Raw genomic sequence first — 25,125 nt, 5'->3', positions numbered from 1 at the left:
TTTCGTTGTCGTCGTTGTCGTCTTGGTCTTCGTTATGTATTCGGATTATTTACACTCCTGACATTTGACTAGCAGCTAATCGCATTGCTATTGTTTTTCTTTGCATTTTCTTCTTTTTGTTTTCCATTTGGGGAAAAAAACACAAAGAATTCTTCTTCACAACAAACAAATCATTTCGCAAAAAAAAGAGGAGACAATGACAATAATGGCGAACAAACAGATTGAAATACATCGAAAGGAAGAGATAGAAGGAGAGCCAGAAAATTATAATAATGGGTCATTCATGCGATTTTTTGCTGTTGTCATTTACATGCCATTCATCAAACAGCGTTTCACCTTTGTTGGATTTGTGGGCACCCTGCTCAAGGAGTGGTGGTATATTGGATTTTACGGATATTATCGCAGTAAAAGCTGGGGAGCTATGTGAACCAAATAATCCATTAATAGATAATGTAAACGAACTACTTTCTGCATTACCAGTGGGATGAAAATAAGGGGTTATGCCATAAATTATTACCAAGCAGCAGGAATATGGGTTTCAGGTAGATTTTTAAGTAGTTAGGGTTACCTAAAACTGTTTAGGTGAAAGGCCCTAAATTGACTCTCAAACCTTTCAAATAAATATACCAGTAAGGAAAGGTCAAAATTTCGGGTGGGGCCAACTCCCGTAAGAGTAGAATTTAGATTGCTGTATAGTACAGTATATGACTTCGATAAGGATTATATTTAAAAAAATGTATTGGAGAAGTAGATATACCGGACCGAGTTTCACCAAATCTATTCAATTTGGGCTAATATTACATACATGGTGAGCAATAACCATAAAATCGGATGGAGATGTATATCGAAGTTATATAAAAATATGAACCGATCTCAATAAAATTTGACAGAGGTATTTTCCAGGAATATATGATGCCCGGTATCAAATATCAATGTTGTCGAGTGCCTATTACAAATGAGAGGGACTTTAATACCATATCGGAAAAAACATACAGGGTTGCCCATATTCGACGGACCTTTGGTCCCTTTGGGCCCATTCCAATCGACGAGGCTTGTCCGCAGGCAACATTCTTTGCGTCAATTGAATTTTGTACGGGAACAAATGCAAATCAATGTGAATCCATTGTAAAGTGGACCGAGCCATGCCCAACTGCTGAGAACGGCGTTTTTGGGATGTTCTTGGGGACCTCTTAACACTGGCTCGTACGGCAGCGATATTCTCGGCCGATCGCCTTGGTCGACTTTCATATGGCCTCTTCGGATTAGAAAGAGCCTTACCAGTCGAAAATTTTTCGTATAAGCGCTTAATGGTGTTCTTAGAAGGCGCACTTCTCACATTTTTTTTTTTTCACAATTGACTTCTTCTGTTGAATGTAAATTTCAACTATTTCAGAGCGCTCGCGTGGCGTGTATTGGTTCATGGTAAAAATCTGCTTGGACTGACGCTTCAAACGCGGCATGTCATTAAGCGATGTGACATCTCTGTCAAAAGTTATGGCGTTGCCAGATGGGTCCGTCGAATATGGGCAACCCTGTATGTAAATATAAGAGCTATTATTGTATCTGAACCGGTTTTCACCAAAATTTTAAGCATTTGCTTTTAGTCTGCACTCCGTCGGCAGTACCAAAATTCAGTCCATTTGGGCTTATATTAGCCACTTGGTGCTCAAAAAAAAACCGAAATCGGATAAAGTTATATATGGGAGCTATATCCAAATCTGAACCGATCTTGACAAAATTTAAAACTCTTATTTGTATCTTATACCTGGTGCCAAAGAATATTGTTGTGGAGTGCATATTACGCATGTGAGGGATTTTAACACCAAATCGGATAAAACATATAGTATATGGGAGCTATAGCTATATCTGAACCGATTTTCACCAAATTTGAAAGTACTTGTTTCTGGGATGATTTCAGTCGAAATTGCCTAAATTCAGTTCAATTGATCTGATATTAGCCAGTTGATGCTCAAAAAACCCGAAATCGGATAAAGATATATATTGGAGCTATATCCAAATCTGAACCGATCTTGACAACATTTGAAACTCTATTTCTGAGCTATATCTAATATCTTGTTCCAAATATTATAATTGTGGAGTGCATATTACGCATGTGAGGGACTTTAACATCAAATCGTATAAAACATATAGTATAAGGGAGCTTTAGCTGTATCTGAACCGATTTTCACCAAATTTGAAGTAATTGTTTCTAGGATGAATTCCATCGGAAGTGCCAAAATTCAGTCCATTTGGGCTGACATTAGCCATTTGGTGCACAAAAAAACCCGAAATCGGATAAAGATATATATGGGAGCTATATCCAAATCTGATCCGATCTCGATAAAATTGGGAAGGAGTACTTTTGAGCTCCATAAGATTTCTGGTCCCAGATATAATTCTTGTTGAGTGCATATTACGAATGTGAGGGACTTAGGACCTACGGAAAACCTATATAAAATCGTTACCCTTCGAAAGACCAAAGAAAGGTGGAAGGCCTATGGTGGACCTTCTTGGAAGGCTTTCTGTTTGTAGAAGAAATATTGAAGATCTTCTACGTGTGGGAAACCTATAGAAGGCCTATGAATTTTAATAGACCTACCAATATAAGGTTCTCTACTTAAAAGAGATTCATATAAAGTGCTCCTTCCAGAGGAGGATCTATTGAAAGTCATCTAGTTTTAGAAGACCTGCAGGAGATATCTTTATAAGACCTTCAAAGTTGCAGAAGGTCTATAAAAAGACTTCGAAAGACCAAAAGAAGGTGGAAGGCCTATGGTGGGCCTGTTTGTAGAAGAAATATTGAAGAAAGGTCTGAAGCCCCTAGATGGTCTATAAAATTTAAAATACCTACCAATATAAGGTCATCTACTTAAAGGAGAATCATAGAGGGTCCTCCTTCCAGAGGAGGATCTATTGAAAGTCTTCTAACTTTAGAAGACCTGCTGGAGATATCCTGTCTTTAGAATACCTTTAAAGTTGTGCATTTGTAGAAGACCTATAAAAAGACTTTGTTTGAGGATTGCCTATTTTGACAACCCCGGAATATGTTTCATATGTAATTAAACACACTCCTAACTCAAGGGTTCGACTTGAGTATGTAAATTGACTTACTCTGGGCAATTGTGTTGTCTATAGGGCCACTTACGACAAAAGTGTTTTAATACACCTCTCCACCTTTAATCTGACCACGGTTATCCAACAGCAAGTAGAATTCCCTGAGCAAGCGTAGTTCTTTCTCCTGGAAGAGCAATTTGTCCAAATATGTTGTTTCTCTGTTGAGACACGCCAAAAATTCTCGCCTTCCTTTTGTTCCACTTTTAGCTTAATTTTTATGCAATTTTCTCCAAAATTAATTTGCAATTTTTACTCAACCACTGTGTTGGGTTATTTTTTACTTTTTTGTTTGCCTCTAGCCCGTCACCAAATTAAAACACTTCTTCACTCTTCAATTGTTTCAAATAAGAATGTTTTATTTCTTTTCTATTCTGGTTTAACAACCAAAGGAATAGCGGGACAATATTTTTTGCATTGAATAGCAGCAGAGCGATCAGCAGAGGCAGAGCAATAACATAAACAGATATGATGCACTCAACGTATGTATGTATGTTTGTACGTATGTGCGTTCTCTGCCTATCACTTGATCGTCTGACTGCTCATCCATATTTACAATAACAATGCTAGTTATGATGGATTCTCTTTAGGGCGAATTCAAAGTAAATAATAGAAAAGGGAAAACAGAAAAAATGACATTAAGGTGGCTCTTGTAGCGTTAAAATATTAAGTACTGAAAATAATTAATTTAAATAATGTTATGTTTTCAAAAATGCTCTTTGAGCAACAAATCAAATTTAAATAATATTAAAAAATCATTTGAGTGATTTAACATCCCGGGCCCCATTGAAACCCTGGTTTCAATCAAACTTTATTCTTTAGGAAGTACGGCTAAGTTTGCCACGGGACGCTTTAATGTAGTTTGTGATGTCTTGACTTCTGCCACTCGAACAAAACCGTCTGCTCCTGGAATAAGTTTGGTAACACGACCGATGGCCCATTTCATGGGGGGAACATTGTCTTCGTGTATGAGCACCATATCGTTGACTTGAAGATTTTGTTGTGGGTTTTTCCAGCGATAACGATTTTGTAACTGAGCCAAGTATTCTGTGTGCCACCTGCTCCAGAAATGAGACTTTATGGCTGAGATTCGTTGCCACTGTTGTAGATGAGAAATGTCAGAGTCATATTTTATCTTCTCTGGAATACACTGCAACGGGCAACCAATGAGTAAATGCCCTGGAGTAAGCGCTTCTAAGTCGTTGGGATCTGTGGATATCTGGCAGATAGGACGGGAATTTAAAATTGCCTCTATTTCAACAAGGGCTGTGCATAGCTCTTCAAATGTAAGACGAGCACTAGGGAGCGTTCTGAGCAAGTGGCCTTTAGCTGATTTCACAGCAGCTTCCCATAGTCCACCAAAATGAGGAGCTCTGGGAGGAATGAAGGAAAATTCTATGAACTTCGCAGATGAATAATGAGCAATTGCTTCCTTATTTTTGTCGAGGTGGAAAAATTTATGAAAATCACTCAATTTCCTCTCTGCTCCAACAAAATTGGTAGCGTTATCGCAATAAATTCTTGACGGTACACCTCTGCGGCCAGTAAACCGTTTTAATGCTGCTATGAAGGCCTCGCTGGACAAGTCGGATACCGCTTCTAGGTGTACTGCCTTTGATGCGAAACAAACGAAGACAGCAATGTAGGATTTTGATGGAGCTTTCCCTCGAATCCTGAGATACGTTGGTATGGGACCAGCAAAATCAACTCCAACAACATCAAATGGGCGGAAACCGGTAACTCGATCCTTGGGTAAGTTGCCCATTACCTGAGTGAGTAATTTCGGTTTGTATCTTGTGCAATGTATGCACTGATAAACCACCTTTCGGGCCAAAGACCGACAATTGACAATCCAAAATTGCTGCTGAACCAAAGATACTAAGGCTCGTGGACCAGCATGGTAATTAGAGCGATGAATGTAGATCACCATGATTTTTACGAAGGGATCGGTTTTGGGCAGGAGCAAAGGAAACTTCATCTCTGGTGTAAGCTCGGCATTTAATAATCGGCCTCCAACTCTTATTAATTGCACTCCAGAGACATCTTCTATAAATGGAGCCAATGATGACAGCCGACCAGAGACAAATCCATGCTTTGATATTTCAAGGAATTCCTCCGAAAAATAATGTTGTTGAATGCACCAGACTATCCTATGGAGAGAATGTGTCAACTCATCTGGAGATATAGAGGGCAAGTGGAGCGATTTCCTTGAACGAATTCGAAATATATATGAGAATATTCTGAGACATTTTAAATAGTTACTGAATTTATGGACTGCTTTTAGGATATAGGGTAAGTCCTCCTTTTTTGTTACCAATGTAATTTTTCGTCTTTCAATATGCATGTCCGCTTCGCTTAGACTTGGGCCAGAATAATTTGGCCAATTGAAAGATGGACCCATAAGGAAGGAAGGGCCTACGAACCAAGGCGAAACCAGTATATCGGAAACAGAACAACCTCTGGATACTAAATCAGCGGGATTGAGTTCAGTAGGAACATATTGCCATAGGACATCAGGGCAAGTTTCTTGAATCTCAGCTACTCTGTTACCCACAAAAGTAGACAAGGTTGAAGAGTGGGAATTAATCCAATGAAGAGTAATCTGAGAATCCGACCAGAAGTAGATTTGAGAAATCGGGAAGTTAAAATATTGCTTTAATTGGCTCCAGAAGGTTGCGAGTAAATGAGCAGCACACAACTCTAATCGAGGCAATGTTCTCGTTTTCAAAGGTGCAACTCTTGACTTTGATGCTATTAAATTTACTGATATGTTTCCCAAAGAATCTTCACATCGAAGATATAAACAGCAACCATATGCCTTTATTGAAGCATCTCCAAATCCATGGACCTCTATGTTAGTTGAATTTGGCAGTCGAATGTATCGAGGAATCTTTACTTGAGACAAATTATTGTAATCAGCCATGATGGATTCCCACGCTGATTCAATTTCTTGAGGAACTGATTCATCCCAATCACATTTTATGATCCAAAGATGTTGGAGCAATATTTTTGACCTGATGATGAGAGGGCTTATTAAACCCATTGGGTCAAAGAGCGTCGACGTCAGGGAAAGAATGTTTCTTTTCGTATTATGTGCATACGTTTTGGATGGGCGAAACTCAAAATGGAATGTGTCATTATCTGAGTGCCATGTCATACCCAAAGTACTTGTGACGTCATCATTTAGCTTCATTTCTTTTACTTCATCTTCACTTGAGACATAACCTGGGTAATTGCTATGCCATTTCGAGATGAAAATTTCGAGTAAGATAAAATTTCGGTGACTTCGTTCTTAATGCGTTTTAAAGATACAAGGTCATCCGCTCCAGTAACCATATCGTCGACATAAAAATCATTCATGATTATGCCTTTTCCTACTTCGTATGGGTTGGGAAAACGTTCTGCGGCATAATGTAGGCTTCGAATTGCGAGATATGGTGCCGAAGCTGTCCCGTATGTAACGGTGTTGAGGGCAAATGTTTTTATCGGTTTGGTGAAGTCATCTCTCCACAGTATAAGCTGAAGTTGTCTATCCTCAGGGTGAACCAAAACCTGACGATACATTTTGACGATATCAGCTGTCATTTCGTAACGATGACACCTGAAACGAAGCAGAGTAATTAATAAATTGTTCTGGATTGTTGGACCCACCATCATAATTTCATTCAGGGATGTTTGTGAAGAGGTTCGACATGATGCGTCGAAAACAACACGCAACTTGGTCGACACACTGCTGGGGCGAAGAACACAGTGATGTGGTATGTAATAGTTGGGAACTGAAATATTAGTGTCGTCCACCTGAGACATATGGCCCAATTCCTCATATTCTTTTAGAAATTGTGAGTAATCCTCTTTTAATTCAGGGTTTTTGTTCAATTTTCTCTCTATGGAAAAGAAACGACGCAGGGCAATGTCTCGTGAATCGCCAAGCAAATTTGGATCACCTTTAAAGGGTAATCTCACCATTAAGCGTCCATCCAATTGAACTGATACATTTTTCACAAAATGGTCTTCACATACTTTTTGTTCTCGGGACATATTTTGGCATTTGCTTTCAACGACGTCAATTTTCCATAGCATTTCAATATTTTTATTTATCTCTTGGAAAATATCTTTGTGTTGTACAATGGAGTAAGTAGACCTTTGTGATGATATTGCCGTTTGACTTGTATACTTTCCAGAGACAATCCATCCCAAGAGAGTTTTTTGTAAAGTGGGCAAATTTTCTCCAAGTTTAATTTGACCAACGGATAAGAGCGAAAAGAATGATTCTGCTCCGAGTAAAATATCGATTCCTCGTCGACGATGAAATTCTGGATCAGCTAGCTCTATGTTGGAGGGCAAATTGAAATCATTAACGGAAAGATTCTCATCAGGATGATAACCAGTTATATTGCGAGAAACCAGGAACTCTAATGACATATTGAAGTTATTAAGACGAGATCTTATTGTCGTTTGTGTTTTATGAGTAACTCTCAACTTCGAAGAGCCAACTCCAGAGACATCTGTTGAATTTGTGCATTTCTTGAGATTAAGAGATTTGCATAATGTCTCACTTATGAAGTTAACTTGAGAGCAAGAGTCAAGCAGAGCACGGCCCAGTTGATATTTTCCCTCTGAGTCACGAACCAATACTAATGCAGTAGCAAGAATAACAGCACTCACTTGGGGACTGGGTTTGTTTTGAAAGGTGCTATGTGTAGCAGCAGATGATGATGACGGTTCTTCTTCTTTCTGGGGACAGGTTGGTTCTAATTGCTTATGAAGAAGCGAGTGATGACGTTGTTTACAAAATCTACATGAATATTTTGAGGGGCATTGTATGTAACCATGCCCTTTTGATAAACAGTTGAGGCAAAGTTTTTGTTGCTTAGCTTGTTCAATTCGTTGATTAGGAGTAAGAACGATAAACCGCTGACAAGTTGATATCATATGACCCGATTTGGAGCAATGACTGCACACAAAATCTTGAGCCACATTTTTTGTTACGAATGAATGTTGTTTTTGATTATTACTATGTGAGTAATTTGTTGTTATGGTAGGGTTATGCTGTTTTGAAGACCGTCGGCACTGTGCGTCCAATTGCTGACAACGCTTGTCCAACATGGAGCAACATTCAGTCCAAGAGGGTAATTTAGAGTATTCGATGTATTCATCCCATCGTTGTTTGGTTTCAGAATCAACCTTGCTCATTGCGAGATGAATTATGAAGGCATCACAAATTTGTTCAAAGGAGCCAAGGGATTTCAAAGAGCTATAGAGAGCAGAAATTGTATCCACAATATTTCTCAATTGCTTTGGAACAGGTTTATTGGACTTCGGAAGTTCAAACATTGATGTCACATTTTCAAGAAAGATTAGTGTGTCATTATCGTGCCGTTCCTTCAATCTTTTAAGGGCACTAGAGTAATTTTCATCAGTGACTTGGAATGCCTTTATGGTTGCAAGCGCTTCCCCACTAAGACACGAGAGTAAGTGGTTGAATTTTTCCGAAGTAGAAATATTTGGGTCATTGTGGACCAAATTGTTAAACGTATTTATAAAGTTCTTATATTCCAGATATTTCCCATCAAACTTGGGTAATTTTAAGCTGGGTAATCTATTAGATGGGACATGAGGCAACACAAAAGATTGATCAGCTATACTAGGACGTCTACCTTGCCCAATTTGAGTAAGAATTTTAGTTTTAATTGAAACATACAGTTCCTCAATTTCGGCTCTTCCATTATCTCTGGGGGACAATCTTTCTATCTGACTTTGGTAGTAAGAAGCTTGCTTGTAGTGGGATTCTACAATTCCCAACCGACACTCAAGTTCTGTATGAGACAATGAAGTGTTGGATTCAATTATATTTTTAATTCGGGTCATACTCCCCTTTGACGAGCCACGTTGTTGTTTCAATTCCTCAAGGGTTGTGTCCCTTTGGGAACCCTGGACTTGTTCATCAGTCATTTGGAATTATAATTTATTATAAATTTGTGTAAAAATGTTTTCCGTTGTTTACCGATGATAGGATTATGTTGCGCAAGAAAGAGAAGCCGGTATATGAGAATGCCGTCTCAGTCTAATTTTCAAGTTCAGCCACTTGAGCAACAATTGTTTTAAAAATGGCACCAAAAAATTAGATGAAAAGTAGGCGAGAATGCTGTCTCACTCTAAATTTTCAATTCAGCAATATTCCTTATCGCTTATAAAAATGGCTTCGATTCTTTCGCAAAATGACGGAGTAATGGCTGACAGTAAAAAGGCGGGCAAACAAAATCCAAATGCACTTGGGTAAAATGGAGCAAAAATTGTAGGTTAAAAAGACACAAGTGTCCTGTCACGGTCGCCAATGTTTGAGGATTGCCTATTTTGACAACCCCGGAATATGTTTCATATGTAATTAAACACACTCCTAACTCAAGGGTTCGACTTGAGTATGTAAATTGACTTACTCTGGGCAATTGTGTTGTCTATAGGGCCACTTACGACAAAAGTGTTTTAATACACCTCTCCACCTTTAATCTGACCACGGTTATCCAACAGCAAGTAGAATTCCCTGAGCAAGCGTAGTTCTTTCTCCTGGAAGAGCAATTTGTCCAAATATGTTGTTTCTCTGTTGAGACACGCCAAAAATTCTCGCCTTCCTTTTGTTCCACTTTTAGCTTAATTTTTATGCAATTTTCTCCAAAATTAATTTGCAATTTTTACTCAACCACTGTGTTGGGTTATTTTTTACTTTTTTGTTTGCCTCTAGCCCGTCACCAAATTAAAACACTTCTTCACTCTTCAATTGTTTCAAATAAGAATGTTTTATTTCTTTTCTATTCTGGTTTAACAACCAAAGGAATAGCGGGACAATATTTTTTGCATTGAATAGCAGCAGAGCGATCAGCAGAGGCAGAGCAATAACATAAACAGATATGATGCACTCAACGTATGTATGTATGTTTGTACGTATGTGCGTTCTCTGCCTATCACTTGATCGTCTGACTGCTCATCCATATTTACAATAACAATGCTAGTTATGATGGATTCTCTTTAGGGCGAATTCAAAGTAAATAATAGAAAAGGGAAAACAGAAAAAATGACATTAAGGTGGCTCTTGTAGCGTTAAAATATTAAGTACTGAAAATAATTAATTTAAATAATGTTATGTTTTCAAAAATGCTCTTTGAGCAACAAATCAAATTTAAATAATATTAAAAAATCATTTGAGTGATTTAACAGACTTCTTGAAAATACGAACAGAATTTCATATTTCTTTAGAAGACCAAAAGAAAGTCCTCGGCCTGCAGAAGGTTATTTAAGGGTCTTTAAACTGCGAAAACCAATAATAGTTTATCTTTCTGCAAAAGATTCTCCAAAGGCCTTCTTCATTGCCAAGATAATAGTTTTTCTACAAACAACCCTAAAAAAGTCTTCTTTTGCTAGAAGACCTGCAAAAGAAGTTCCATCCTTGGAATACCCATTGAACTCTTAAAATCCATAGAAGATTTTCTTTTTGTAGAACACCTTCCACGTTTTAAATACTCAAATGAGATCTTTAAATTGTGGAATACAAAAAAATCGTATTTTTCTAAATGGATCTTTAAAAGTCCTGTAAAGGTCTGTAGAAGAATCTGAGAGGGGTTTGTGTGTATAACACCTATAAAAGGTTTTTAATCTTTAGAAAATTCACAGAAGGTCTTCTATGTTGTGTAACCTAAGAAAACACAGAGAACCAAAGCTTTTTTCTGTAGAAGACCTCAGAGGATCTTCAAAGTCTTCCGCCTATAGAGGACAAGAATAAGGATAGATGTAAACATCTCCTCCTGGAGGTCCCGGACAAAAAAAAACGCCCACAGAAGAAAATTATGACGCTTGACTTTGTTACTGTTTTATTATCCCGCCCTATAGAAGGTCTTTAATATTTAGAAAAATTACACACGGTCCTCTATGTTCTCTATGGAGGCGTATGGGAAGGAAATATTGTGTAACCTAAGAAGACATAGAGAAAAACAGTTTCTTTCTGTAGAAGACCTCAGAGGATCTTTTAGGTTTTCTGCCTATAGAAGATAAGGAGAAGGTCTACAAGAAAACCTCTCCTCCTGGATGTGCTCTATCTGTAAAACTCCCACAGAAGACCTTTAACCTCTGAACGGCCTATGGGGGGTCTTGAAGGAAGGAAACAAAATGTCTATTATCTCTAGAAGACCAGCCGAATAGTTTGTTCCATAGAAGGCCAGAAGACTGCGTCTTTTTAAAAAGATTCTCTGTGTGGAAGACTTACAAAAGACTTTTCAACTGAAGAAGCTCTGCAAAAACCCTTCTATGTGTAGAAAGGCTGTAGAAGACTCATAAAAGGCCTTTAATTTCCAAAAGAACCTTAAAATATCTACCATCTTAAGAAGAACTCTCATAGAGGCTTCTGTGCTTTAAAGACCTACAGAATATCCTTTGTTTATAAAACTCCAATGGAAAATCTTCCAATTGTAGAAGACCACTAGACGGTATGCTATCTGTAGAATACTAAGAGAGGGGGATTTCTGTTCTTGGGAGAAACAAAGTATCTATTTAGTTTGTAAGAAAAGTATTTAATCTGTATCTTAAGAATCGCAATAGAGGACCGAAATCCTGCATTTTTGTGTACACCTCAACTAGAAACATATTTCCTTCTGCTGTAGGGCACAAAAAGTTCGATTTATTCCAATTAAGTCCCATTTTTACATATTCTAAGGCAGGGGTGTTTCCAGCTAACCCCTTTTCCCCCAACCTCTGAAATATTCTAAGGAAACCTTGCGTGGCCTCTTCACAATCGGCAAATGCGGCTATGCCACTTTGCCATTTGTTGTATAGCATTAATGTCTAATATTTCATGTTAAATGGATGTCTTGTCTTTTAAATGTAAATCTGTTTTTCTTTCTCTCTGTCTCTTTCCCTGATTTGTGGTTGCAAGGGTTTGGCAGCAAAAAACAACAAAAGAAATGAACGAAAAAAAATCTGCTAAAACATGCAATACCGGAACATGGAGAATCCAACAATATCCCTCAATTGTTTAGTTCCGTATTAGTACTGAACACGAAACGCACAGATTTTTTTTTGTTTTTTTTTTAAGTCGTGTGAAAAAAAAATTCGAAAAAAATCTCAAGCAAAAAAAAATTATATCCCTTAAAATTCCCAAAAAAAAAAAAAATTGCTGAATTATTTTTTAAATTAAATAATTTAATAACAATAAGAAGAATAAAAAAAGACTGTGTAACCGTAGAAGAAAAAAAAAACATTTAATTAAGTTTGGAACCCTTAAGCAGAACAAAAAAAGCTTCGTATCGCAAAAGCTAAGTGTCATTTCGTTGCAAGAACTTCACACTTATCTGGACGATTTTATAGCAGTGCATATGTGTGTGCGTGTCCGTGTTAATTTTGCATTTTTGTTTGTTTATCAAATTTGTTAATAAATGAGCTGAGAGAGCCAATGGCAGCAGCAGCGATATTAACGACAGCAGACAGCGACGCACAGACGCTTATCACAAAATGAAAAATATCAGAAAAAAAAAATAAATGACGAGAGGAATATGGACTCAAACAAACCAACCAACCAACCGACACCCATTAAAGTTGAACTACTAAAAAGTTGAAAAAGGTACAACGCCGAGGTTAATGCTTTTAGAAGTTTAGTCTGCAACGCGAAATATCAGTTGACGTAACATTACGTCTCTCGTAGATCGCGACGATACGAAACTGTGACAACGGGTATTGAAATCTTGAATTCTATCTGTCTAACAACAAAATCACGTTCATTCAATTCAATCTACATACTCGCTCCAAAGATTATTTAGATATTATATCATAGCTAAGGGAACTGAAAATGAGCGTACTAATCTCAAGGCGAATAAATTAAGAAAAAAAACTAGTGCGTAGCAAAAAAAAACGCAGGGCAAAGAAATTAGCGCTCAGAAAAAAGTTGTGTTAATTGAAATATTTTGGGGTGATTCCAAGAAAAAAGTGAAATAGAGCTTTGTTACTAAAGGGTGTTTTTTTAAGCCCGATAGAACTTAAAATTGTAAAAAATAACACAAAAAATTAAATTTTAATCAAAATTTGTTCATTCGAAAGGTCAATACGTCACGTTACCATTTGAAAATAATTTCGGGAATATGGGCACAGCGGCTGTTCTTGACGAAGTCCATTCTGGACATCCAATTTTTGGCCACTTTTTCGAGCACTGCTGGCCGTATGTCACGAATAACACGAACAATACTGGCCTCCAAGGCGTCAATTGTTGCTGGTTTATCAGAATAAACCAGTGACTTCACGTAGCCCCATAGGAAATAATTGAGAGGTGTCAAATCGCACGACCTTGGAGGCCAATTGACAGGTCCACTTCTCGAAATCAACTTATCGCCAACTTTTGATTTCAATAAGTCGATGGTTGCGTTCGCCGTATAGCATCAAATTTTGGGATAAATTTAGATTTCTTCGAATTATGGCCTTCAAACGGCCAATGAAACAGACACACGCTGCCCAAAGGTTGCTCTGCGGTATTTTGGCCCATTCCCGGCGAAGCGCTTGCTTGAGGTGATCGACATTTTGTTATTTTTTAGTGCCAACCTTGCCTTGCCAAAATACTTCAGACACAATAGTCCAACGGATTGGTATCCGGAGATTTTAGTGGCCATTGTGCGCTGGAAATGAAGCGAGGAACCTCATTTTGTAATCATTTTTGGGTGGGGCGTGCTGAGTGCGATGGTGCTGGTGCTGAGTCCTGTTGGAATGTCCAAGGTCTGCGGCCAAAATGTTTGCCTGCCCAAGGCTTTAATACACCCTCCAGAATATTTTCGCCATAATATTCGGCATTTATTCTGATGCCACGGTCAATTAATACGAGCGGAGAGCGAACATCGGCTGCTTTGGCGGCCACAACATCACCAAGGCCGGCGCTTGAGTTCTGGTGGTCAACCGAAGGTGCACATTTTCAGCTGACCTCTTTGGCAAGTAAACACGATCATTTTGTTTGTTAACAAACTGCTGGACAACGAATGTTTTCTCATCGGAGCGGAGAAAACCAATTTCGACAGTTCACCACTTTCGGCCAAGCGAAGCAACTCTTTAGCTCATTTGAGTCTATTGCGGTGTCTTTCTGTTGCGGTGTAAGTTCTTGCACCTTTTGCAATTTCAATGGCTTTAGTCCGAGCTAATTTTTCAATATTTGCCGAATGGAACATTGCGATATGTTCAGCTCACGAGCCATTTTTCGGCGACTGCGAAGCGGGTTTCGATCAAGTCGCTTCTTTACTTTTCGAAACATTTCTGCTGATGTTGCTGTTTTCTTCCACCCACTTCCTTGACGTCGGGCTACGCTGCCAGTATCACGGTAATGAGTGTTGTTACGAGACACAAAAGATTTATTCACATTTAAATGTTGGAGTGCTCTAACGATAGCCACTTGTGGTTTTCCAGCCAAATAAAAAGAAATCACACTATCACGCTTGAATTCCATCACGAATAACAATTTTTTCTGAAAATTCTCACCAAAATGCTTTTGTACGCTTGTAAACAATATAATGAGCTGTCACTGGAATAATTTTAACAGCTGTCGGACGAGTGGCTTAGTAATGACAGCAGTCTGAAGTTGGTTGCATTTTTTTTCATCTCTCCCTGTATATCTCCAATAACTTTTGTCCTTTGATTGTCGAAAAGTCAGCTATATTTTTGTAATCAGATAATCTCTTGTACGGTATTTCGGCTAAAAATTAGACAGAAAATTCTATAAAAAGTTGTGACTAGTTTCCATATACCGGAACTAGGGACGTACACAGAAATATATTTCTAAATCTTTGGAAGCCCAACGAGCACAAAATTAATTTTTTTATGCAAAAAAAAAACAGAAATGTTGTAATTTTGGGTGGGGCTGAACCCTGTGCCACATACATCCCTAACCGAATCTAATCCTTCCAATATTCAATCACAAATGTTCATAATTTTAAGACCCATAAATTGTGTATGTAATGCCGGCTTGTTTACACAGTCTGTAACAGAAAAAAGCCATATTAAAACGCATGTTTTTCCTCATGAACAGCGACTGCGACAAACAAGGCACTCAATAATTAGATAACCATATATTTTATTTTGTTCTCTAATGTCTTGTGGCAATTGCAGATTTAATACAAAGCATATAAAACAGTACCGTTGACATAGAGAAAAAATATGAACAATAGGATGGATGAAGACCTTCTCGAGGAGGTTCCAAATTTCAAAAGCCATTTTAATACACAAGAACATCAGATCGTCTTCTTGATAAGGAAGAATTTCTAAAGAAGCAAGAAAGTCTAGGGAGTTCTTCCACACACTAAAGGTTTCCCATGAATAAACATTTTGCTGGAGGCCTTATATACCCATTATTATCAATAGAATGTACTCCATGTACACCTACAGCTCGATTTCTATTGGTCTTCCTAAGAAAATACTATTTCTTTTATCGAAGGCTACAATTTTTAAAAGGCCTTTAGCAGATCTTCTATCAAAAAATTTTTTCATATAGGTGGTCTTCTATATATGGGACCTTTAGAATTTGTTTTATCTAAAAAGGCCCTCAAAAGATCTCTTTTCTATTCCAGACCTTTAAGGGTAGAACAAAGGTATTTGCCGACATTCAAGAAAACTTCGATCTAAAGAAAAAGTTTCCTTTCTATTTCTTTTCTATTTTGTTATTTCTATAAAAACGTCTCAGGAAACCCTCGTTCTTTAAAAGACCTTAATGGGGTCTATTATGCATAGAAGAAATTGTGGAGGCTCCTATCTATAGAAAAGTTTCACCTTTTTTCTTCAATATTTTCTACATAGAGAAAAGCTTCCGAAGCTACATGATACTTTCACGATGAGATCTTATTTTGAGGATGCTTTCTGGCCATAGAAGAGCTCCAGGACGTCTCCAAATGAAGACAATCATTTAGAGGTTCTTTGAGAGTTTTTAAATTATAAAAGAGATTTATAAGGCCTATTTTGAAAACAGAGCTTCTGTGACCTTCAATTAAAGGCGAGTTCTAGGGGGTCGTCTTTTTTTCTTTCCATTGAATATCTCCAATAAAAGTGCTTTCGTAGGTATTCTGTCAATAGAAGAACGTAGAAGGTCTTTAGGAAGGGTCTATCCACAGAAGAGCGGCAGAAGGTCTTCTATCTATAGAAGAGCTGCTGGAGGTCTTCTATCCATAGAAGAGCTGCTGGAGGTATTGTATCCATAGAAGAGCTGCTGGAGGTCTTCTATCCATATATATATATATATAGAAGATATATATATGTATATATATATATATATATATATATATATATATATATATATATATATATATATATATATATATATATATATATATATATATATATATAAATATATATATATAGAAGAACTGCAGGTGTCTATGGTCTTAGAAAACCTTCATGGCGTCTCCCATCTATGAAAAAGCTTTCGATGTTCTTCTATCAATAGAAGTGCATTAGGATGTCGTCTATGTAAAAAGAACTTCCAGGGAAGAGGTGTAAGTGGTCTTTATAGGATGTCTATCTATAGAAAAAGTTTACGAACTGTTCTAATTTTAGGAGGGCTTCTCCCACTCAGCATAGCAAACGAAATAAAAAAACTTCAGGATATCTTCAATCTGCAGAATAGCTTCCGAGGGTCTTCTATCTACAGAAGAGCTTTAGGAGGCCTTCTATATATAAAAGAGCTTCAGGAGGACTTAGAAGCAGTCTACAAAATAGCTTGAGTAGGTCTTTTATAAATAAGAGAATTTCAGGAACTCTTATATTTATGGAAATGTGCAGGAGGGTTTCTGTCTATAGTAGAGCTTCAAGAGGTTTTCTATCTATCACAGAGCTTTAGGGGATTTTATATGTATTGAAAAGCTTTAGGAGGAATCCTACCTATACATGGGCTTCAGGGTGCCTCTTAGTTATAGGGGAGCTTTAAGAGGTCTTTCGACTGTAGAACAGTTCTCATCTCGTTCTTTTCCTAAAGAAGACCCTTCAGCAGGCCTTATATCTAAAGCAGCCTTCCAGGAAGTCTGTTTTTCAAGAAATTGAGAAGGTTTTGAATCTATAACAGGTCTTTATAAGGATTCTCATTTTCAAAATAGCATCGGGGGTCTTTTATCCCGAAGACACATTTTGTCGGCTTCTTCCTGCTAATAGAAAATCTTACGGAGGGCCTCATTTATATAAGATATTGACATTGTTTTCGGCAGATCTATTATTCATACAAGGTCTTCAGAGAGCCCACTATGCATAGTAGATGTTCTATGTAAAGCTTTAAAAAAATTAAAAAATTGAGTCTACCTGTATAAGCGCCGGGTTACGGGTTATGAAAACCAATTTATGGATGGAATTAAAAAAATGTTTACAGAATAGTTTTTACATGGATTTTCGGCATGATTTCTGTGAAGAAACCCCTTAAGTTAGGTTTTCCATACATAAAATACCTATGGAAGGTCAATTTTTTATCGATAACCTCAGAAGGTATTCTGCCCTTTCAAAAATGCTATCAAGAAGTATACTTTTTGTGGCACATCACAATTGGGTAGATATTTTCTCCACCTCGAGTGTGTCCTTGAAAATTCTGAATGTAGCGAAATTCGCCTAATATATTTCAGTTTTTATAGCTTATTATAAAAATAACAAAAAAATTAACATGGTTTGGAAAGGAACGTCTTTGAAAAACAGGCCCTAAAACAAACAATAAACAATGTCAAATTTGTTTGAATGGGAATTTTTCGAAATTTATGTGCTATTAATTAGCCACATCCGATGTCTGAAATATACACACAAGTTATGCAATCCTTTGCGAAAGCCAATTTCAAAGGTCTTCTTTATTTTCATTTCCCAAAAAAATATTTCCCGTCTTCTTCTTTTTCTTCTTTTGTAATTTTCACACTTTGTGACCGGCCACATAAGCGCCAACACCTTGCATTTATCGGCGTCTTGGTTATTATTGCCTATGCTTTGAGGTTTTTTGTTTGTTTGTTGTTGCTGTTTTTCGGCCAATTACTTGCAATCAATCAATTCCCATCAATTATCTTTGGGCGGCTTTTGTCGTTTGCTTTGCTGATTGAAATTTTTTGTTGGTGGATAATTTCGAACTGAAACTATGATTATGGCGGTTGGCTATTGTTGAAAATATTTTCAAAGATTTGTTTTCGAATTATTTTCGCCACTGTCCATTCAATATCAGCTGAAGAAATAATGAGCAAAAATGTGACAGATAACAAGTGACAGACAATAAAAACAAATAACAAAGCTTTGCTTTTTTTGTGAAATATTAAAAAATAATTAACACCTTATTTGTTTTGTTAACAAGGGTGGGAGGAATTTGAGTCAGAGGGTGTTTGAAAGAAATAGCTTCCCATACACAAGACTGAAAATCTCTTTAATGAATATTACACTGGGCAAGAGAAAAATGCTAAATATTGTGAAATATATAGAGGCATTTAAATAAGCTTGCGGGGTTTTGTGGTTTCTATCCAGTCAAAAATTAGGAATTTCCTTAGTTATTTTTGTATAAAACCAAATTTTAAATGAAGTTTTATATCTAGGTGGCCAATTGGGAATTTAACTTTTATTCTGAGGCACAATAGGGGTGAAGTTTTAAATTTAAAAATGTGCAAAGTTTATTTTAGCATTTTTGACTAATTTCGATAGTTCACTCTCATGTTAACCTATCCGAACTTATTTGCAATAAATCAAAACAATATTTTTATTCGGTTAAGATTGTATGGAATAGCGATAAACGGAAAAATAATAGAAATTATATTCTTTAAGGTTAGATTTCCTCTTATCGCCTGCATACATATTGTTCCTACTCCTCCACTAAATAGAATCGAACTCAATAATTTTCTACTTTTCTAATCAAATTAATCTTTATTAGCGCAAATATAAATCCTATACGTACGGCTATAAAATGTCATCAAACGGCCCAAAATAAACATAACCTTCGGTGAGAATGTAGTCAAAAAGCCAATATATACCATTTACAGATTTGATAGATCAAAACCTTTGTAATGGTATTTGAAAGGGGGATATGCTCAAGAAAACGATTCCATACATTGACAAGTAAAAACGCACTTTAGTTCGACCGGGGCGAACTTTTTATACCCTGCACCATTTGGAAGGAACTGGAAAAACTTAAAAAAATGGTCGAAAAATACCGTTTAAATACCGTTTAAATGAAAACCGTTACATGGAGGCTATACGGAAACGAGGATCTGCTTACGCAATTTTTGTTATAGGCTGCAGTACGCATTAGAACCGAAAATGCGAAATTTAAAGCAATTCCCTTGAATAATGTCTGTAATATCGTCAAAATATCGAAAAAAGGGAGGTACCGTTATATGTGGGGTATGCGAAGACCTGCATACGCAATTTTTTTGTCAGAGGCTGTAGTACACATTACGAACTTTAAATTCACTATTTGACTCAATTCCGTTCTATAATGTCTCTAATACCATAAAAATACCGAATATTGGGAAGTATCATTATAAGGGGGCTATACGAAGACGTGGTCCTGCATTCGCAATTTTTTCTTTCTGTCATATAAATACCACGAGGTACCTTTATATGGTTGTTATAGGTTGTAGTACCTAGTGCAACCTTTAAAGACGAAATTTCAAGCAAATCCGGTATAAATTAGAGCTAAAATCATAAAAATACCGAATGTCGGAAGGTACCGTTGTATGGGGGCTATACGAAGACGTGAGCCTGCATATGCCATTTTTATCATACGTTGTAGCACCTAATCATATCTTCAAATACGAAATTTTTTAAAAATGCCGGTCTAAAATGTCGCTAAAAATCATTAAAATACCCAATATCGGGAGGTAGCGTTATATTGGGGATATATGAAAACGTGGACCGACCCAAGCTACCTACTGGCAAAATATACACGTGTGCGAAATATAAACTTTCTATTTCAACTCGTTCGAAAGATAGTGTGAACAGACAGATAACTCTAAATCGGCTTATAATTTTACGCTGATCAAGAAAATATATACTTTGTTGGGTCTGACATGAGTATTTCGAGGAGTTACAAACGGAATGACAAATAGTTTTATTTATTTTTTTTTAGGGGGGGGGGGGGGAGTATAAAAACTAGGTTTAAACCCTAAATATGCCCACAATCGGATGACAGCAAGAACATTGCACAGAAAAGTTTAAATCCCTGGAAAGTCAAGCAAAAAAATAGCCACGTTTTTAAATATTAGCAAATTTTTGAATATAATTTACACTTAGCAGCAGAGCTCAGATTTCTCGCCAGTGAAATTTTTTTCGGCAGCGGAAGAACTCAGAGAGTGCGAGTTTATGCGAAGATTACTCCCTGTTCTTTTGTTTGTTTTTTTTTTTCTGGGAGCCCTCACGAGCTATTCCTGATTGAAAAATAAGATTGGGAGTCCGAATGCTTAAAATAGAGTAAGATTTTACTCTTAGTATAAAATCGAATGAGTAAAATCAACTCGATTTTGAGCTAATTTTACTCTCACTCGAAAACAAGCAAAGCATGTTCGCTCTTATCGACTAAAATCGAAAAACAGAGTTTTCTTACTTTGTTTTCTACTCCCAGAGGGCTGCCTGTACGGATTCGAGGAAGTTTCGCTCTCTACTTAAATTCGATCGAGTATTTCGGAGGTCTGGTATCACCATGTGGCAAAGAGAGATATTAGTTTACACTTTAGGGAGATCTAATAGTCTTTTTCGCATAGGAGAATCTTAAAAGAGACCCCCATTTGAACCCAAAAAGCCCTTTTCAAAACAATACCCAATGTTATTTTTCTATGGAGTTCTAATGACCTTTTTCTTCTCTTATTTTCTCTTAATCTCCCTCCTCTCTCCCGATCTCTCTACCAACTGTGATTTACTATTTCGTGCCAACCTAATATAAATACCTGAATAAGTATCACACATAAATCATATTCCAAATCTTAATAGACGTTAAACAGTGCACGTGTTTTCTGCTAGTCCGATTTGATGTCAAAATTACCCAAAATTTAAAACTATGAACCATTAATTAGTTTAAACAAATTGTGAGAAAATATTTAATAGGGAGGAGGAAAAAAATAAACGAAACAACAACAAAATATTCAAAATCCACCAAAGACGACCAAAAATCTTATGAGTTTTTTAAGTAAATTTTGGCAGCTGTAACTACTTACTGAACTGTATACTAAACCCTTATTTTACCATGGGCAAGTCATGGGAATGCATTTGTTTTGAATTTTACCATTCTTAATTTTTTCGTCTTTTTTTTGGCTGTTTGAGGGTTTGAGCATGCGATCTTCTTTTTTTTGTCTGTTGGGGGATGGTTTGAAATTGCGATCTTTCGGGAACAACATACGCTCAGCCACTGTTACAGACTATATCATCAACATATCTCTGAATATTGCGGTCCTTTTCTATGTGGTATACTAGCAAGTGGTCGCTACTTCGTCATCGAAAAGTCCACCTTAAAATTTTAGATGAGTTCCAACAGTTCGTGTTAGGTCTTTTTAGAACCCAAATTGCACATATATAATTCACATTTTTCGTTTTTCGGAGAAAATAGTAGTAAAATATTTACTTTTTGTACAAAAAAAAAGTCTTCAAAATCTTTCATTTTTAAGCTTACCGAGGACGATAGCAGTAAAACTGTTGCACAATGGACCCACATCCAATTTTTCCATCCACAACTACTTTAACGTCTCCATGAAATGAAATGTGAGGATTTCAACTCTTTTAAAATTGTGCTAAATGGTAAAACCCGCAACCACAGACACCGAAATATCAAAGTTCAGGATTTAGTACCTTTCGTACAATTATAGTACATATTTTCGAAAATCATCCCCATATCTTAAATCCAGATACCAACAGAAACCTCACTATCAAATTCGAGGATTCCAGACCTACCCCTTCACCCAGTACCAATCAGTACTTTTTGTACAAATATAGAACACATTTCCAAACTATCGCCAAATCTCAAGCGCTGTAATCTATATATGAAATTTCAGGATTTCAGCTCCATTTAGTACAATTATAGTAGGAAAATCGAAAACCAGCTTCTTCTGTCAACCACAGACACTGACAGTGACATCCATATCAAATATCAGGATTTTAGCTCCAATCCTTCGCCGAATATAGTATTTTTTGTACAATTATATAACAAATTTCCAAAAAACAGCGCCATATCTCAATCCCTGATACCCAGCACCAAATATGGTAACATTCGGTATTTTTGCACAATTATAGTACACATTTCCAAATCCGCCTCCATATCACAGTTCCAAATACCAACATGGAATTCAATATCAAATTTTCGGACTTTAGCTCTATCCGCTCACCCAATACCCAATTTAGTACTACTTAGTACTTTTCGAACAGTTATAGTACACATTTCCAAAACCACCAGCATATCTCAATGCCAAATACCCCCAGAGACCTCAATATCAATTTTTAGGATTCAAACCCAGTTCCTTAATCGAAAACAAAATTTAGTACCCTTTATTACTTTTCGTACAAATAAAGTACACATTTCCGAAACCACCTTCATTTGTCAAGACCACACATAGACAGCGATCCAATAACAACATTTCAGATTTCGAGCACCATCTGTTCACCCAATACCAAATTGTACCTAACATGGTACTATTTAGTACTTTTCGTGCAATTATTGTACACATTTCCAAAATCACATATTTATCAAAAACCTACTATCGATAGGGACCTAAATGCAAATTTTCAAAATTCATCCTCTGTTCACCCTAATTCAAACTGTCCCAAAATTTAGTGCCATCTAGTACTTTTCGTACAATTACAGTGCACATTTCTGAAACCTCCTCCTTTTGTTAAGGCTACAAATGAACAGCCACCATTATAGAAAATTTCAGATTAAAACTATATTTTAATCCAATACCAAATTGTACCAAACATAGTACTATTTAGTACTTTTCGAACAATTATTGTACACAGTTCCAAAAGCACATATTTATCAAAAACCTACTATCAACAGGGACACAAATGCAAAATTCCATCTTCATCCGTTCACCCTTAAGCAAACTGTACCAAATTTAGTACCATTTAGTACAGTTCGCACACTTTCCAAAACCACCTTCACATATCAAACTTACTTTCGAAACTTGATTTTCATACAAAATTTCAAATTTTTAGCTCTATCGGTTCGCATAATGCCAAAAGGTACAATTTTAGAAGTTTAATACCATTTTAGAACTTTTCGTAACCTCAAAGTTCGAATTTCCAAAAACCCTTTGGTTTATCTATCCAGCACACCATCAGTAATTTCAGACGATTCAGTACTTTCCGTACGATTATAAAACACTTTTCTAAAAGAATCGCCGTATTTCAATCCCAGATACCAACAGAGAGTCTGATATCAAATTTTGGGATTTCAGCTCTATCCCTTCACCCAATACCCAGTTTTGAACCACTTAGTACCTTTCGAACAATTACAGGGTGAGATAGAAAAACTGCAACAAAGTCAAACGCCATAATTTTAACATTTTTTTTTTAATTTTATTGAATGATACCAAAAATGTCGGAAATAGCATCAAATTTTAGAATGGGTTCAGATTTGTTCGAATTGGTCACCTTTGGCACGAATTATGTCCTTTAAACGACCAATGAAACCGTCACACGCTGCCCAAATGTTGCTCTGCGGTATTTTGGCCCATTACCGGCGAATTTTGATTGTTTACAAACTGCTGGACAACGAATGTTTTCTGATTGGAGAAAACCAAATTCGGCAGTTCATTTTCGGCCAAGCGAAGCACCTCTTTAGCACTTTTGAGTCTATTTTCTTTCTGTTGCGGTGTAATTTCTTGCACTTTTTGGAATTTCAATGGCTTTACCTCATTTTTCAATATTTGCCGAATGAAATATTGCGATATGTTCAGCTCACGAGCCATTTTTCGGCCACTGCGACACGGGATTCGATCCAGTCGCTTCTTTACATTTCGAACCACTTCTGCTGATGTTGCTGTTTTCTTCCGTCCACTTCATTGACGTCCCTTATAAAAAATAAAATGAGCTGTCACTGGAATAATTTTAACAGCTGTTGGAGTGGCTTAGAAATGACAGCAGTCAGAAGTTGGTTGCAGTTTTTTTTTTGTCTCACCATGTATGGTACCTATTTCTGAAACCACCTCCATATCTCAATTCCAGATATCAACAGAGACCTTAATATCAAATTTGAGGACTCCAGCCCTATCCCTTTACCCGATACAAAATTTAGTACTTTTCGAAAAATTAGTATTTTCTAGTCTGAATTCTCACACCAAATGTCAAGTTTTTAGCTCTTTAAGTTCTAATTTCCAAAAACCTTTTGGTACATCTATCCTGCATACCATTAGTGACTCTAATTCTAAATTCTAGCTCATTTCTTTTGTCCAATACAATGTATTCGGTGTTTAGTTCTTTTCATAACCATTTAGTACGAATTTTCAAAAACCCTACCTTATCCTATGCCTGCGCACCAAGACTGACCCTCGGAACAAGTCGGAATAAAATTCAATAATTTAAGTTATGAAGGCTGAGGCTTAAATATCAAGGATTCAGAATTCCAATATTTTCAAGTATCCTCCTTTTTGGAAAGAGTCTAGGTATCGCATGAATTTCTATCTTATTTTTTGTCGATCCACCCCATTACACCACCACCCGTGTTAAGACTTATCAAAATAAATAAAACATAACAACGATAACAAAACGGCAAATTATATGTGATTATTATCTCGGCTAAGTATGTATGCCAAACAGCAAAATTTTTTGAACGCTGATGCAAAGCCCAGATAACCACTACCAGTCCGAACGCCCATTTAACCGAGTCAGGGCAACCTTCAGCGAAAATTCCAAAATCCAAAAACAAAAAAAAAGTACTAAAGAAGTTAAACGAAGGGAAAACAAATTTTAAACCAGATACTGAGATAACCGCTTACGATCAAGTTGGAGGCGTTGACGGGTTTTCGTCAAGAGAAATATTTCAGAAAAAAAATTTAAAAGGGAGTGGAAAACACACGGGGCCAGCGG

General features: G+C 36.8%; 1 protein-coding gene across 1 annotated transcript; it reads right to left on the bottom strand.

The window, feature by feature from the left end:
• Window positions 1-6,309: 6,309 nt before the first annotated feature.
• Window positions 6,310-8,304, bottom strand: LOC131806566 (uncharacterized). The gene has a single exon (XM_059130798.1). It carries the CDS (start codon window positions 8,302-8,304, stop codon window positions 6,310-6,312), a length of 1,995 nt encoding a protein of 664 aa, XP_058986781.1.
• Window positions 8,305-25,125: the final 16,821 nt, after the last annotated feature.

Source organism: Musca domestica, unplaced genomic scaffold (genome assembly GCF_030504385.1).
Source record: "Musca domestica strain aabys unplaced genomic scaffold, Musca_domestica.polishedcontigs.V.1.1 8, whole genome shotgun sequence".
Classification (NCBI taxonomy): domain Eukaryota; kingdom Metazoa; phylum Arthropoda; class Insecta; order Diptera; family Muscidae; genus Musca; species Musca domestica.
The sequence above is the reverse complement of the archived record's forward strand: the minus strand, read 5'-3'. Positions and strand labels throughout refer to the sequence as shown.